Source organism: Mustela putorius, unplaced genomic scaffold, assembly GCF_011764305.1.
Source record: "Mustela putorius furo isolate JIRA1106 unplaced genomic scaffold, ASM1176430v1.1 tig00003942_pilon_pilon_pilon, whole genome shotgun sequence".
Classification (NCBI taxonomy): Eukaryota; Metazoa; Chordata; class Mammalia; order Carnivora; family Mustelidae; genus Mustela; species Mustela putorius.
Genome location: NW_025422087.1, coordinates 1,447,334 through 1,464,467, shown reverse-complemented (window position 1 = coordinate 1,464,467; position 17,134 = coordinate 1,447,334). Strand labels below are relative to the sequence as shown.

General features: G+C 38.4%; 1 protein-coding gene across 4 annotated transcripts in view; it reads left to right on the top strand.

The window, feature by feature from the left end:
• Positions 1-512: 512 nt before the first annotated feature.
• The window catches only part of NUP58 (nucleoporin 58), a 40,949-nt gene continuing 24,327 nt past the window's right edge, over positions 513-17,134 (top strand). Inside the window, exons 1-6 of one of the 4 annotated variants that reach the window (XM_045069668.1) lie at positions 513-828; positions 5,826-5,968; positions 7,447-7,482; positions 9,773-9,922; positions 10,574-10,711; positions 13,333-13,443. In XM_045069668.1, the coding sequence (XP_044925603.1) occupies positions 722-828; positions 5,826-5,968; positions 7,447-7,482; positions 9,773-9,922; positions 10,574-10,711; positions 13,333-13,443 (685 nt within the window). In that variant the 5' untranslated portion in view covers positions 513-721. The remainder of the gene's footprint in view (positions 829-5,825; positions 5,969-7,446; positions 7,483-9,772; positions 9,923-10,573; positions 10,712-13,332; positions 13,444-17,134) is intronic. The other 3 variants (XM_045069666.1, XM_045069667.1, XM_045069669.1) reach the window with 3 other exon arrangements.

The following is a 17,134-nucleotide window of genomic DNA, read 5'->3' as shown; positions in this document are numbered from 1 at the left end:
GCTCAGCGCCAACAACGGGATCGGCCACCCCCCACCAAAGGATGCTCTCTGAGCTTCCTGGCTGGCAACTCGCAATGACTGCGCTTATCGGGCTCCAAAAGCTGTGGAGCGGATGAATGAATTGCTCTCGGTTCATTTCCGAACTGTCAGGGAAAGACAAGCTACCCCTCCTCCTCCGTGAAGGGACGGCAGCCGACCATGGACTGAGCGCGCCTCCGTTCCTCTAACAGGGCTTGGACTGCTCAATAGGGCCCTCGCCACCTTGGGATTCCACGCATCCTTTTACCAGTAAGGAAAGACATAAGCAATAATATTCAACAGGCATGAAGTACAGATTACATCAACACATATGCAAATACAGAACTAAGGGAACGGTTTTGCTGTTTAACGCCAAGCGCCTACCCTTTAAGAGGACCGCAGTCCCAACCCGCCCAGCCCGACTCCTCCCAGGGTGCCCTGCGCGAGAGGGATCCAGCCCCCCATCCCAGGGTGCCTTGCGCGGCGGGCTCGCTCCCGGTTACGTGCGCGCGGCCGGAGCCGGAACGTGCTCTCGGGTGGTTGCCCCACCCACCTCGGCCTTGTCTGTTCAGCCTCTAGGGCTTGAAGTTCCCGCCAGGTCGCGGCTAGGCCAGAGCGATGCTGCCTGGCCCGCCTTAACTTTGAGGAGACAGGAACGTCCAGAACCGCTTCAGCTTCCTTTCGGCGCTGAACCCCGGCAGCCATGTCCACGGGGTTCTCCTTCGGGACCGGCACGCTGGGCTCCACCACCGTAGCCCCCGGCGGGACCGGCGCAGGCGGCGGTTTCTCCTTCGGGTCGGGGACATCTAGGTAACTGCGCTTCTGTGCCTTCCCGGCCTGGTCCTCTCCGTGAGATCCCGTGGGTGGGCCCGTCCCTCTCCCTTCGCGCTGGGTTCCTTTCTAGTGGGTCTGCGAAAGAGAAAGACAGACTTGCGCAGCGCCAGCCTCATAGTCCTGCCGTTCGGGGGCCTGGTCGGGAGGGTGGTCATAGGGTTGTGAGTCCCCAGAATCCACAATGGTTCACCCAGTGTCCCTGTCCAGTGGGGTCTGGCTGGGTGAAAGGGCCTGGGATTTCACGCTGAGCCCTAGCAGTGCGGCAGTCTGAGGCACAGAAGGAATGAACGACATTGTGGGTCATTCTGGGGTTTCAGAAAAAGACAATAGAAAAATTTTAAGGGGGACAATTAGAGTTTTATCGCTGATAATTCAGAATTCATTGCAGGATATACGGCTTTGGACATTCCACTGCTTTAATGATTTCGTGGTATTCTAAACGAGCTCACCTCTTGGTACCTCATGGTCCTTTGTTACTGTAGTTTTTTGTTTTAAATACGTGTTGCAGCATTTCTTGGTGGTCATTTTGAACAGTGTGCGTAGTAGTATTCGTGAGTGTTATGGTGGAATGACTCACACTGTCTTCTAGTTACACTGAAAACTGTAGGTAGCATATTTATCGTTTTTGTGCAACCTGCTAAAGCACCGCTTCAGGCGATGACGAAATACAGCCTGCAGAGTTTTAGAAAGAGACAATAATAGTCAAAGGTCATTTTCATGGTGAGAGATTTAATTTTTAGAACTCTGTCTTTTTAAGGTAAAAGGGGAGGAGTTCATTACATCAAGAAGTGTGCATAGAAAATGTTACAAGGTATCTATCTCCTGAGGCTTGAGGGATGTCATTGTAGAGTAAAAAGCCAAAAGTATCTTCCTTATATTAAAAAGGGGAGGTACAGGGGCGCCTGGATGGCTCAGTGGGTTAAGCCTCTGCCTTCAGCTCAGGTCATGATCCCAGGATCCTGGGGTTGAGCTCCGCATGGGGCTCTCTGCTTAGCAAGGGGCATACCCCCGGCTTCTCTGCCTACTTGAGAGCTCTCTCTCTCTCTCAAATAATAAATAAAATCTTTAAATATATATATTATATATATATATATATATTATATATTATATATAATTTACCAAGAAAAGTGGGGGAGGTACAGACTACATAGTCAAGGAAAAAGTCTGGGAATTTCCCTTAATACCTCCTTTTCTCTCTGCACCCTTAATCAGCAAGGCCTGCTAATTTTAATTACCTAGTTTCCATTTGCTTCACTTCCAGTGCCACCACCCTGTTGCAAGCTCTTGTCATTCATGGAACAGATATTTATTGAACACAGTTCCATATAATGGACTCTGTTTTAGATGGTGAAATAAATAAGGGTACTGGCTCTTTCTTCCCGGTTTTCAACCAGTAACCCTTCTCCGATTTGGCGAAAACTATTCCTATCATCTCCTACTTAGATTAGTTCAATGGAATCGCAATTGCTGTGTCAAAAATATCCTTTGATGTCAATCTTTTTTAACAAGGTATGGTCAGTCATTTTTAAAATTCCCCTTGCCTCACTTGAATGATTTTTCATTATCCTTGGAATCAAGTTAAAATAAATCTTACCATGATCCACAAGCAAATAATCTGGAACCTTGTCAGATTCATCCTGAGCTCATCTCCTAATTTCAGTTTGATCCAATTCAGTAATACAGACTTACTGGGAAAGGAATTATTTCATCTCAGGTACAGGCAAAGAATAACTGAAACAAAGTTTCAAAGAAAGATACTTCCCCTTAATTTAGGTGATGCACTTTGATATTTTCTGTTCTGTTCCAGTTCATTTTTTAAGATGCCATTTATGATCTGCTAAGTTGATTTTATACTCCTGATGACTCAATCTTATTTTGAAAAATACTGCTGTATCAACTTTGGCATCTTCTCAGTTTCTCAGGTAGGCTTGGCCAAACCCTTTCCTGCTTGAGGGCATTTCCCTCTCATTAGAATTACCCTCCCACCTCCTTCCTCCTATGCCAAGCTAGTGTCTACTTTTGGGACTCAAATGTTGGCATCTCCAGAGAGGACTTTTTAGATCTGCCAGTGTAGAGGAGGATTCCATCTTTATCGTACACTGTAACATAGCACTTATCACAGTTGTAATCAGTTCATTGCATTTTTTGTTGACTTATTTTCTGATCCCAGCAGTAGAATGGAAGCTCCATGAAGCAAAGACCTTTTCATACTTTTTTTATCCCCAGGAGACAGTGGCGCTCTACACATTTTTTGAATGAATGAATGTTTGATTAATCCCTTTCTTTCACTGATTAGAAACTTCCTGAAGACAGGATCTGAGTCTTAAATTTACCACTCCATCCTCTGTCCCTGTGACAGTCCTGGCACATAAAGAGGGCTTTAATATTTGTTGAATTACTGAGTAAAAGGAATTACAGTGATCAGCTAGAAACATGGACACAGTCTTTAGAAGGGCCTAGATAAAGGGCCCTTGGTTGGTTCAGTCAGAACAACATGACTCTTGATCTTGGGATGGTGAAAGCCCCACACTGGGTGGAGAGATTACTTAAAAAAAGAAGGAAAGAAAGAAAGAAACTTTAGAAGGCCTTGGATAAATGAATGAAAGGGAGACACTGTCTCAACATTTGTCTGGTGGAGTACTGGTTTGGAGACCTGACTTCCCCTAGTGCCATCTGATGATTTGGTCTCTCTCTTTTTTTTTTTTTTTTTTTAAAGATTTTTATTTATTTATTTGACAGAGATCACAAGTAGGCAGAGAGGCAGGCAGAGAGAGAGGAGGAAGCAGGCTCCCTGCTGAGCAGAGAGTCCGATGCCGGACTCGATCCCAGGACCCTGGGATCATGACCTGAGCCGAAGGCAGAGGCTTTAACCCACTGAGCCACCCAGGCATCCTGATTTGGTCTGTTTAGATAAATCATTTTAGGGAAGTTACTCTCCAAGCCTCAGTTCCCACTTCTGGAACAGAGTTGCTGATGAGTAAAGTACTTAACATCATATCTGGCACTTGGTCTAAGTGCTCCCTAAATGTTACTTTCTAAGTCCACATTATGGCATGCTGGAGAAGTTAAAACAATATTCCTGACCTGTTGGAGTCAAGTGTAACACATTCTGATGAGCCATTGGCAGATAATAGTGGGTTGAGGCAAAACGTGGTCCTGTTTGGGGTAGCTTTTAAATAAGTTTCTCTCCTGCAGAGAAATTTTTTGCTTTCTTGAGTAAGAAGATACCACTTTGATGTATTTCTTCGGTAATGTTTTCACATTTAATTATGAAACAGTGCCCTGTGTCTTCAGTTATCTTAAGTTGTCAGGAAATTTTAAATATTTTTTCTAAAAATACATAATTTCAGAAAAAATAAAAATACATAATTTCATTGTGCGTCTTTCTATATTTATGGAATAGCAGTAAAACCAAATGGGATCACTGAATTATTTGGGAGGGAGGAGAGCATAATTACCATTTCCTTAATTTGAGGTCTTCACAATTTGCCAATAACATTTATTAAAATACCTTTTTAGCTCAGTTGATTAAGTGTTCACAGTTTTGTGCTTTGTTGGTGAGACCTTGCAACCCTGTTTTGCCAACCTTCTGTACTTCACATACCTATGTTCCTAGAGATCATTTTAAAATCAATGATAAACTAAGACATAGGGACCACTCCCCCCGCTTTTTTTTTTTTGACCCCCTACTCAGTGTTGATGACTGGTTTTAAGTTCTGTTCCCTTCACAGTGATTGGCTGGTGTAATACATTGTATAAAATGTGTTTAGTTGAATTTATTAAGTTCCTAATGATGACAGTAATAACATTTATTAAGTGAAGTTAATTCACCATGCATAATCTCTCAATCTTTTGCAAAAAAACTGTTAAGTGGGCACAGTTATTAACATTTTGCATATGAGGAAACAGAGGATCAAGAAGGCTAAGTTATGTCACACAAGTCCCAGGACATTGGAGAGCTGGCACTGGAACCCAGCCATAACACCGCTACCTCCTTAAATTGCAGTGTCCCAGACATAAGCTTTTTAAAACTGACCTTGACTTCTCTTGGGATTATGTCTGTTTGGAAGGGCAGGCAAGACAGAATAAAGATACCTATATAGGATGAATGGGAGCTCCCATTATGTTATGTGTTATAGTCTCTTTTAACTCTCCTGTACAATTTTTGGAGTGTCAGGTTGTCAAGACATTTTGTTTATTTTAATAATTTGTTCTCCCACTATAGATAGCAAATATGAGCACCTGAGTTTTGATAAGAGCATTTGAAAGTCGTGAACTTTGTTCACATCACTTGCTATCACCAGCTGTTCTTTTTGAGCTTTCAGAAACTCTGAAGAGAATTTCTGCTTATGAACCCATTATCTGGATAGAGGGTAATTTTTACTTTGTATTTTACTCTTGCCAGGTTATGTTTAATCCTTTTCCTCTTCTCTCCCCTACCCCAATTCTTGATGCTGTTTTGGTGACAAGAAAAGTAACTGTATCCCCCTGTCCCTGACTAAATCTATGAATATGGTGATAAAGCAACAGAGAGGTGGCAAAGATCACTTAAAAGAACTTTTCTGAGTATGTTTTATTTTTCTTTATTTAGTAGTTGGGAAAGAACAAATGTATTTAGAAATGTGAACTATACGTGAGTCATTCAAGAGGAAAATGATCCACATTCATAGGACTTCTCTGTGGCCATTTTAAAATATGCTGTCAATAAAACTTAGAAAAGGAGAATATGTGATACTGTTTATGATTTCCTTGGGATCTGAAATCTTTTGTATGTGACTTATTTTTAAAAAGAGAACAGGAGACTATTTGAATTGGGTTGGTTAAAAATAAATTGATAGTTCTTTTTGTATTTTATGGCAATATATTGAATATGTGAAAAGAAAGAAGGTGTTTAACCTTGAAGAGTTAATTTTTATTTTTCTTAAGGAAATACTGGCTCCAGTAGACTTTATTTTGTGTTTTTTATAAATAAGCAACCCTTCAGTGGGGCTCAATTTTGGAACTCTTGGAAGCACTGCAACTCCTGCCACGACATCTGCTCCTTCAGGTGGTTTTGGAACCGGGCTCTTTGGATCGAAACCTACCACTGGGTTCACTCTGGGAGGAACAAATACAGGTAAGGAGGATTGTCACATTTCAGGGAGTAGCTATGGGATATTCTTTTTAAGGTTCTGGTTTATATCTCTGCCCTTTATAGGGATTGTCATTGATGTCAGACCTAAAAAATGGTAAATATTAAGATGAAAAAATATATAGGGATGTGGACTTAAGGGCCAGTGGTAGGTCTAACATAGGTTATGATCTATTCTAGTGTAAACGAAAACACCCATTTAGGGGTTCTTGGATGGCTCAGTTGGTTAAGGGTCTAACTCTTGGTTTCCACTCGGGTCATGATCTCATGCTTGCAGAATGAGACCTTCTTTGGGCTTTAAGCTCCTTGGGGAGTCGGCTTGAGATTCTGTCTCTCTTTCCCTATCCTCCTGTTGCATACTGCACCCCCCTCCCCCAAGCTCTTTCTCAAAAATAAATAAATCTTCAAAAAAGAAGAGAAACAAAGTCAAAGAAATGCGATTTTTTAAAGAAAGATTTTATTTATTCATCAGAGAGAGCGAGAATAAGCAGGGGGAGCAGGAGGCAGAGGGAGAGGCAGGCTCCTCACCGAGCAAGGAGCCCATTGCAGAACTTGATCCCAGGACCCAGGGATCATGATCTGAGCTGAAGGCAGCCGCTTAACCAACTGAGCCACGCAGGCATCCCAAGATCTCTTTTCAAAATAACTTCTTTTTTGGTATACTTAACGCAAAGAAGATATACCTCTTTAAATATAAAGAATTAATTTAATTTTTACATTAGAGTATATAATGCAGTGTTTCATCTTAGTGAAGATAAGTAAGTTTACCAATTTGGACGTTAATTTAATTTAGCATATGTAGGGCAGTCAGCATCTTTTCTTGCTATAACATAAGAATTTACCTCCTAAGAGACCTTTTAAGTTTTTATATTATTAAAACAGTTGTTTTGACAGAAAAGGGCAAGAGGTCAAGGTTTCTGGTAGACATTTCTATAATAAAAATCTGTTTTTTAATACTTAGAGATATTTGGTTATTAAAAATATGTTTCAGTAATGCTGCCATTTCAAAAGCTTATTTCTCTATTTACTCTTTATTCTGTACCCGCAGGGCCTCTTGGTCTCTGTTACCACTTTATGCATTCACATTCCAGCTTTGATTGCAACTTTTCACAGCCACACATAGAAAATGTAAGAACTGCACGAATGCGGGAGCCTCCAGTGAGCTCCTTGAAATGACTTTGTGTGCCAGTGTTTGCTTAGAGTAGCTTTTTCTCCTTGCCTAATGTTGTTATAAGCAGTCGTTGTTTGCATTTATAAATCTTATTCCCTATATAATTATATATAGCCGGTAATATGAAAACCAGTGCTCTAGGAAGAACGTTTCTATTAGCGGTCATGGTAGAAGATACTGGTTGTTGTAGTATCATATCCTGAGGATGACTCTAAGTCTTGCTCTTGTAATAACCCCCCCAAAATGTCATCTGCCATTGATGATTAAATTTTATTTCTCTTTTTGTCCCCAGGAATAGCAACAACTATAACTACAGGATTAACTCTGGGTAAGAATTTTTGAGGAAAGATCCCAGATCTGTGGTTTTCTTCTCTTCTCTTTCTTATTATCTCACAGAGCTGGGGTATAGAAGGAAGCATGTAAGGAACCTAATAGATCACAGACACTGACTCATTATACAGCCTTTCAGTACTGGAGTTTTTAGAAAAGTCAATGACTTTAATTCAGGAAAAAACCTTTAAACACAGAAATGGTTTTTTCTCTGGAAGTTTATATTACATTGTATTTTTATAGTCATTTGAACCCTTTTAGTGGAAAAAAAAAAGGTAACAAACTCTAGACCAGAAGTCTTAGAATTAAGCCCTGGTTGTAATTCCAAATCATTGTGAGGTCTTAGGTAGTCATGTAGTATCTGGCAGCTTTTGGTTATCTGTAAAACAAGGGTAGGACTGAAAGGTTTTTGGATTTCTTTCCAGCTCAAAAACGCCATGGTTCTCTGTAGCGAAACGCCAAAGGGAATGTGAGTAAGTAGTATGACAGTTAATAATGTCAAAGGAAATGAGTGAATGAAAGGACAGTGAGGAAACTCAGTTATAGTTATATTTATTAATTTAATTAACATTTGAAGTAAACTAAAGATTGGTGGACTTTGTTCATTTGGATGCTACTCACCTGTGACCCACAGAAAGTGTAACCCATCTGTTCACTACCAGAGTTTTGGACAGAATTGGCTTCGGGGCAAGCAGTTGGATTCTCTTCTTTTCTGAGATTTTAGAACCCATACAGGATTTCAAAGCACTGTACCCGGGCAGGGATTTCTGGTTGTGGTAAGGGCAATCCAGAAGTTTAATTTCTGGCAGCTGCTTCTCTCAGTGCCTTTAAGGAAGCCAAAATGCAGGTCGTTATGTATTTCCTCATTTAATAGTTTTGAGCAGCTACTACTTCCTAACTCTGTGGCCTTGAGTATACATAATGCTTTGAACACTTAGTATTAGCTCTGGTGTGGTGATGGTACTGGTGGTGCAGGTGGTACAAATGATGTCAAGAGCATCAGCATGAGTATGAGTAAGGCATTCAGTGGGTGATGAGGTGAAGCTGACTGGCAGGTATAGTAACATGTTCTGTATGACCTGATAAGTGCTCTAACATGTATGAAAGGTACCAACGGAAGTAGAGGAAGATAAGAGTAGAAGTTTATTTTGGGGGCAGGAAACATCATTCCTGATGGAGACGTGCAACAGCCCAGTCATAAGGGGACTCAGGGAAGTAGGAAAAGTACTTGGTTAGAATTTAGGATTCAGAAGTGGGAATGGTAGGGAGAGAGGGGGTGTGAAGAGCAGATTGGAAGTAGATAGGAAAGGTGGTTGTGTGCCACGCCTTTTGACTCTAGGGTAGAGAAAGTATAGAGCTAATAAGAGCCTTCAGTCAGAGAGAATCACCAGGGTATTATTTTTTGTGGTGTTCTCGCTTCTTCTTTTTTAAAGTAACTGAAATAATTCCAAGAATAGATTAAAGTTTAGAGGGACTGATAGTACAGAAACAAATTAAGAGGTTATAATTGTTCTTGAGAAGAAGATGACATGAGCTAAGGGTCTTGAGGATGCTTGTAATCCAGAGCTATTTCTGCAGTAGAATCAGCAGGATTCGTGGCTAGTAGAATGCAGGAGAGAGAAGGGATGTCAGGGGTGATTATGGTTTCTGGCTTGAGCAACTGAGTGGACCACGGCAGGGGGTTTAGGAAATGATTTGTGTAGGGAGGCGTAGAGGTGCAAAGTTAAGGGACATCCCGGTAGAGCTAACCAGTGGAGACTCGGGTAGGTGTAGATTTAGATCCGTGTTGCCCTAGCTGAGATTCTGTAGTTGGGAAGTATGGGAACAGGCCTGGAGCTGTAGGCAGTATCATTTAAGAACTGAACAGAGGAAGGAGATGGACAAAAGCAGACTGGAAGGAGTAGCCAGAGTTGACAGAAGTAAAGGAAGAGGAAACAGTAGAGAATGGTGGTTTAAATAGCGTTGGAGGGGAGGAATATTTTTCTGTTGAGTATAGAGCAAAGGAAGGGTAAGTGCTGTTTTAGGTAAATCCAGGGGTAGAACTGAAATTGGATTTCAATATGACCGCATTGATGGGACTTTCTCTTGCTTTTCCTAAGATCATAGCATCCTCTTTTAATTATTCACCATGATTTGGCTCCAACTTCTATATTTTCCTTTTTCATACCTACACACCTATCCTTCTAGCTACAAAAGTAGGGTCACGAACTTTTAGGGATCCTGATTGAAACCGGTGTAATACATACACAGTCATGGTAAAATAGGATTTGTTTGTTTGTTTGACACAGGAACGCCAGCCACTACATCTGCGTCTACAACAGGTTTCAGTTTAGGATTCAGTAAACCTGCCGCATCTGCCACACCATTTGCTCTCCCTATTACTACTACCTCAGCTAGTGGTCTTACTCTTTCGTCTGCTCTGACGTCAACTCCAGCAGGTGAGGCAGAATGGAAAGGTCACGTTTTGTGGTTGAATTTTGTTTTTTTTTTTTGTTGGCTAGTGAATATAGGGATCCACCTTATTCAAGATAACTTCAGTTTTGGAAAGTTTTTATTTTAATCACTCAGCAATTAGGATCCTACAAAGATCATCATTGGCTTTAAAGCAGCAGGAGCCATCCTGGAAATTGATCTCTGTTTACAGAGCAAAGCAGGGACAGGGTGAGAGGTAAAATGTAAAACTATTAATATTCAGTTTGTTTTCAAGGAGTATATTGGTGACAAGAAAGGACAAAGAATTTGCATCAGCCTAGCCTGCCTTAGGATTCATTCCATTTTGAAGGCGAGTTTGGCATCCTGGATTGAAAACTCTTTATTATTCTCTGGAATCCGTTACCTTACACCATTCTAGTGTTACCTAGAACTCTTATTTGTGTCACTAGCGTTTGCCTTACGGTCTTATTTCTCTTTATTCTTAAGTATATGTAATTTTATCTTTAGCAAGTAGTTTTTTAGGAAAACCTAGAGTGAATTTTATCATGGACTTGAGGGCTGTCTGTTTTGGAGGTGGTGGGGAATGTTTTGTATTTTCTCCAGTGTTCTTAGAAATGATGTTTCCTTTTGAAGCCTTACCGTTTTACTTTCTGTAGCATCTACAGGATTTACCCTAAATAATTTGGGCGGAACAACAGCTACAACTACTACCCCATCAACAAGCCTTTCCTTAGGGGGAGCCTTAGCTGGTTTGGGAGGTTCACTTTTCCAGAGTTCAAATACAGCCACATCAGGTAATTCATGGTATTCATTTTCCAAAATAGTAAATATTTATATTTAAATTACTTTTTCTGTATTTTGACCTTTGGAACAGACCACTTTGTCTCTTAACCTGAATGTTTTTGTTTAGTATGAAAACTGAATTATAAAATAATGGTTTTCATGCATAATTGGACATCTTAGCCATATTGTAGATAAAAGTTTTCTGCTTCTCAGTATTGACTGACTATATAAAGAAACAAAGAAGGGCCTGCTTAAGGAGCCTATAAACTCTTCTAGAGAAATATATCAATAAATGGCAGTTGTAGAGTCTTGGATCATTTGGTATCTAAGTTCATTGTAAAAGAACTTGACCTTTCAAGCCCTGGTTTTAAGAATGGCTTTCCATTACAGGCATCAGGAAAGGGTATTAGCGTGCTTCAAAGAAAAGGTTTTAGAACACAAGTATTAAATTTATTCTAGTCAAGCAAAATACTAAAGTATCAATTCAATTGGCAGAGAATACTTCATATTTTCCATCTTGGATTGATTTTTCATTTCTTTCTTATTTTGAAATTAGCTTCATGTTAAGGATTCTGTCGATGTTTTGAGTATTAAAATATGCTATAAATATATTTATATATAAATATAAGTGAATGAATAATAGAGGAAACATGATACTATATATAATGTAATAAAATACCATGTAGGAGTGAGAAGAGCTTTCCTCTGATTTGAAAACATTGTATAATTATCTCACATAGCAATATAATATCAAGAATTTCTCTTTAACAATTTATGAGTTAGGAAAAACATATTTTTTGGCATTGAAACATGTTAAAATCATAGCATTTCCAGTAATACATATTTTCATGTATAATGGCTATTTAATATCAGAAGTTTTACTCAACACCTCCTAGGTGTCTAATACTTGGTCGTGTGGGAGAGATGAAGGAGTATGACCTAGTGTTTTCTATTAAACAGCTCTTTCATGTTCTCTGTTCAGGTACTAAATTTAGTGAAGAAACTCTGGGTCAGTGGAAGGGGAAAAAAGGAGTTGGTGAAGATAATCTGTAAAAATTTAGCATTCAGGTTTGCATTATCTTTCAGATACTTGTCTTTGTCACTGTAGTCTCACCTTGTAGGTATTCAAAATATCTCCTAATAACTGAATCACTGAATGACTGTAACATACATTCTTTGTAGGATAAGTATTTAAACATCTCTCCTAAAGAGTCCTATGAGAGCAAAACACAAAAATAACAGAAAGGGGAGGTGGAGGATTGTTTTTGTGTCTTGCTAATGAGTTTGTAGGCCTGCTACAATTTTTCTTAGGCTCTAGACACACGTCAGTGCTTGATTTATGGTTGTGCTAACTAAACATACCCCTGGTTTGTTTTGTTTTTTTTTAATGTACATTTATTTAGCTGTATTTTTTTTTCACACATTGTCAGTATTTAAATCCACTCTTCATATATCCCCTGCTTTTATTCAGTACATCTACTGTTTCCTCTGTTTAAAGTAAATAGCATCTGTCCAAAAAGAACCACAGTTATGTGAGCTTGGTAATGCATGGACTTAGATGATTTACCAATGCGTGGTCTTTAAAATTTTGCTACTTGATTTACAAGCATACCTTCATGATTTAAGATTACCTGTAGTTTAGCCCCTTCAGTTCCTTTTGTCAGTGAGGTAGGATTTAAATAAATGAAGTCCATTTCTTTCATTAAATTTTTTTTGAAAAAGCTTGGGAGTATGAAATTTGATGTTTGAACTGTAAGGTTTCTAATCTCAGTTCCTTAAATTTCATGAATAATGAAACTATTTGCTTTATAAGGTTCATAAGATTTGCTGAAATCTTATAAATGATTACCGGATTATTTTATTTATATAATTTATTTATTTGTTACCAGCTTTCCTGAGGTATAATTGAGAAGTAAAATTGTAAGATATTTAAAGTGTAGAGCATAGTGATTTCATATGTACATGCACATTGTAAATGCCCATCAAGTTAATTAACACATCCAATACTTGATAATTTAAAAAGTATCCAATTACAAAGCATGACTAGAGGACAAGAAGTATTCACCTGGAAATATACAAACTAAAACTGCTTTTTTAGGAGGATTTAAAAAAAACAAGTAGTATGTTCACATTTATTGAATTAACAAATAAACTCTGACCTTTTTAGTAAAGACAAATTAATAGACCCATAAACACAGAGAACTGATGGTTGCCCGAAAGGGTAGGGAGGACAGGCAAAATGGCTGACGGGGAGTTGGTACAACCTTCCAGTTATGGAATCAGTCACAGGGATGGATATAATCCGTGGTATTGTAATAAGGTTGTGTGGTGACAGATAGGGTAGTGACACTTGTGGTGAACATAGCATGTATAGAGTTTTCAAGTCACTGTTGTACACTAATGTGACATTGTGTGTCTACACTTTAAAAAATTACCTAAAACATAAAGAAGTTAAAATTATATTATCCAGACTACATACACCATTAAATCCCTGCTTTAGACTTATTCCATGTTATTTGCTTAAACCAATTATGAAGAAAAATGGGATCCAGCTTGAAAGCATTTGAGAATTTTGTCCATTGAGGGAAAATCATTGTAAAGACTTTGTAAATTATATTTGGTTTATTTGTAGGACTTGGACAGAATGCTTTAGGCTTGACTTTGGGAACCACAGCAGCTACTTCAACTGCAGGCAATGAAGGTCTTGGTGGTATAGATTTTAGTACCTCATCAGATAAAAAGAGTAAGTAATGTTCTGTTCTAACAGTAACTTAAATTTCTGTCAGTAAGATTTTTAGTTACATGTTCAGTAGTAAAGTTTTTACTTTTACATTTACTTTATATCTCACAAATTTTTTGTGTATTATGTGTTTAAGATTTTATTTTCATAGAAAACTGAGTTTTGTTTATGCATACGGTTATGTAGCTATCAGTGTGTGTATTAATATATGTTCTTAAGTTGGGATCATGAACACATGTATGGTATATAAGTTGATACTTGAACAACATGCTTTGAACTGGTTAGGTCCACTTATATGTGAATTATTTCCAGTAAAAGTGGAGTACTTATAAATGTGTTTTCCTTATGGTTTTCTTAATATTTTCTTTTCTCTATCTTATTTTATTGTAAGAATGCAGTATGTAGTACATATAACATACAGAGTGTGTGTGAATAGACTTTATATTGTCAGTAAACATTCTGGTCAGCAGGAAGCTATTAGTAAAGATTTTGGGGAGTCAAATTATGTGTAGATTTTCAACTGCCTGGGTGTTTAGGACCCTTAATCCCTGCATTGTTCAAAGGTCAACTGGATTGCTTTGTAACCTGTTCTTTCTCATATGTTATAACAACAATATTTGTCAGTTCAGTAATTTTTTAGGAGTGTTTTATTGCTGCTTAAATCAGCTTTATGAATCGATGCATCATTAACCAGCCGTCCTTCCATTATTAGTGTTTGTATTCAGTTCGATATTCTAGGAAGTATCAACGTATTGAGCATCTTTATGGGGAGAGGCAATGTGATATTGTAGCTTAAGGGGATAGACTTGAGCTGAAATCTGGCTTCAGATCCCCTCCACTGTTGATAAGCTCTGTGACTGTTCAAGTTATTTATCCCTCTGTGTTTAGTTTCTTTATCTGTAAAGTGGGGGAAAAGAACAGTAACTACTTGACATTTTTGGTCCAAGGATTACAGTTTATAAGACTTCAGTAGAGCCAGGCACATAATAAATGTTCTCTATGTGTTTTTCTTATAAATTTTCATTCATATTTTTGATTATTTTTTAAAGCCAAATACCTAGAAACTGAATCACTGGCTTAAGAGAGGGAGAGTTTTGGAGACTATGGTAAATATTGTAAAATTACTTTCTAGAAAGAGTTTACCAATTTATTGCCCACCAGCCAGTATGAAAATGCCCTTCTCACTGTGCTTTTGCAATGCTGAATATTCTTTTTATAAAATTACCAATCCAGATTCATTTTGAAAGATGTTTTAGTTTTGTTGATTCCCTGTGCATGATTTTTTGTTTTGTCTTGCAATGTCTCTTCTGCCTCTGATGAAACCATGTTTCACGTATTGCATTGAATCCTCTGAAGAACTTAGAATGAGTAACAGATGAAGGTGTCCATATATCTGTGTAAGAATTTGTTATTTGGATGTGGTTTTTATTATGTAGGCGATTCTAGGGTGAAGTACTGTTTTAAAAGCTGGCTATCCTAAAATCCTTTTAAACTTAGAAAATTTAGGATAACTTTGAATGAAAATTGATTTTTATTTTATTTTACTTTTTTTTTTTTTTTAATTTTATTTGACAGAGAAGAAGAGACAGCTAGAGAGGGAATACAAGTGGGGAGTTGGAGAGGGAGAAGCAGGCTTCCTGCTGAGCCAGGAGTCTGATGCAGGGCTTGATCCCAGGACCGTGGATCATGACCTTAGCTGAAGGCAGATGCTTAACAACTGAGCCACTCAGGTGCCCCCAAAATTGATTTTTAAACATAGGGGTCTGTCTCTTGTTTTTACTTAGTTTTCTTTGTAGCCTCATCAAAATTAGAAGGAATTATCTTAGATGTTTTAGCAGCTTATTTTTTTAATTAGGTGAAGCAGTCTGGTACCCTTGAATTACTTTGATTTTAATTATGAAACTGGTTCTCTCTTTATTGTAATTGCTTTTAAGCTCCACATGAAAGACTTGATTGAGGCAAAGTAGTAAGAGAAATATAAGGAGTTAATCTCCCATCACGCCCCCCCCCACCTCATGCCACTCCACCTTCCCCCATTGTTTTCCTCTTGGGTTGTGCCTCAGAGTTGAACCAAAGGGGTATGTAGAATAAGTGCACATGACCTGATATAGCACATCCAGTTCCTTTTAACCTGCTATACGTGTCCACGGGTTCTTTATTAATCTAAAGGATTTCTCTGTTTCCCTAGCAGCTGCCTCAGTTAGCCTGGACCTGCTGTATTGGGTTTGATAGATGAAGAGGGGTAGGAAGCAGTGGTCTATAAGTGGAGGCAGCATGGAGTAAGATCTAGAGACAAGGATGATCTTTACTCTTTTGAAGAACTGCTGGAAAACCAGCCAGCTGCAGCATGGGAAGATCAGATTCCAGATGTCATAAAGGGAAGGGCTGTGTATGTCATCTTAAAGAGTTTTGTAATTACACAGAGGACAGTTGAGACCCACTAGGGGTTTGATGTGAATAATAGGACATGAGATACGTGTTTGAAGAAGAGGATTCTGGCAGCCATGTGGAAGATAATGTGCAGGAGGGCAGGAACAGAGGTGGAGTGCTGAGAGTGAGCTTTGACAGCAGTCCACAGGTATTACAGATGCCAAGCTAGATGGACTAGTCAGGGCCCACGGTCGGCCAAAAACAGGCCTAAGTTTTCTATACGCAGGTTTGTGTGTATAGAGACTTCTGTAAATATAATAAAAATAGAATATCAAAGAGGGAGCAAAATAGGATGCTAATGAATAAAAAAGTTGAAGTCTGTGGGAAAAAAATTAAATCCCTCCTTTATCTTACTGTGTCTCGTCCAGTCAAAGGCTTGCATCTGTAGAACATGGATATCAATTTCAGAAATGTTAAACTATGAAAGAGAAATATCAAAATACAAAGTAAGGAAAAATAAATTGTAGTTAGATTAAAAAGGTAAACAAAAGAAACCCTATGGACAAAGGCAAAAGGTAAAGGACAGGTTGGAAGTAAAATACATGCTGTTTCGAAGCTTTTTTTCTTCACATTTTAACATCCAAAATTGAGATGTATCTTGAAATCAAGGTCTCGTTTTAGAAATAGACACATAAAGTATATGTATGAGATAATTAATATGCTTAATGTTGAAATAGCTCTGAGAAGTCAGTGAGAAACATACCTCAGATATACCTCAAATAGCCTGAATAGACCATTCACTCAAGGAGAAATAGACTTGTCTAATTAATATTTGAAATGTTTTACTTAGTACTGTCAGAAATATGAATTTAGATGATAATGAAGTGGCATTTCTCACCTATGTACTGGCAGTGATTGTTTCAGAAAAATGTCCATTGTTGTTGAGGGTGTGACGGAAAAATTACTTATTCGTAGTAGGTGGGAAGATAAATTGGAACAGTTGTTTTAAAGGATCAGTTGATAATACGTAGGTTTTCCTTGATGTAATCTTTGACCTATAAATTCCTCTTTTTGTGGAATACAAATAAAGTCATGCACAAGTATTTGGAGATAAAGGCATTGACTGTGGCAGCATTGTTTATATAGTAAATGCGTATATGTTAAGAAGAGGGTTGGGCATAAAGGTTCTGATACAGCTATGTCATCAGTATTCTGTGGTCATTTAAAATCATGTTAAGTGACATGAAAAAGACTTAATTTCAACATCCTGAGAAAATATGTGCACATAACTTATGGTCATCCCGATCACGTTTAAAAATGTGTG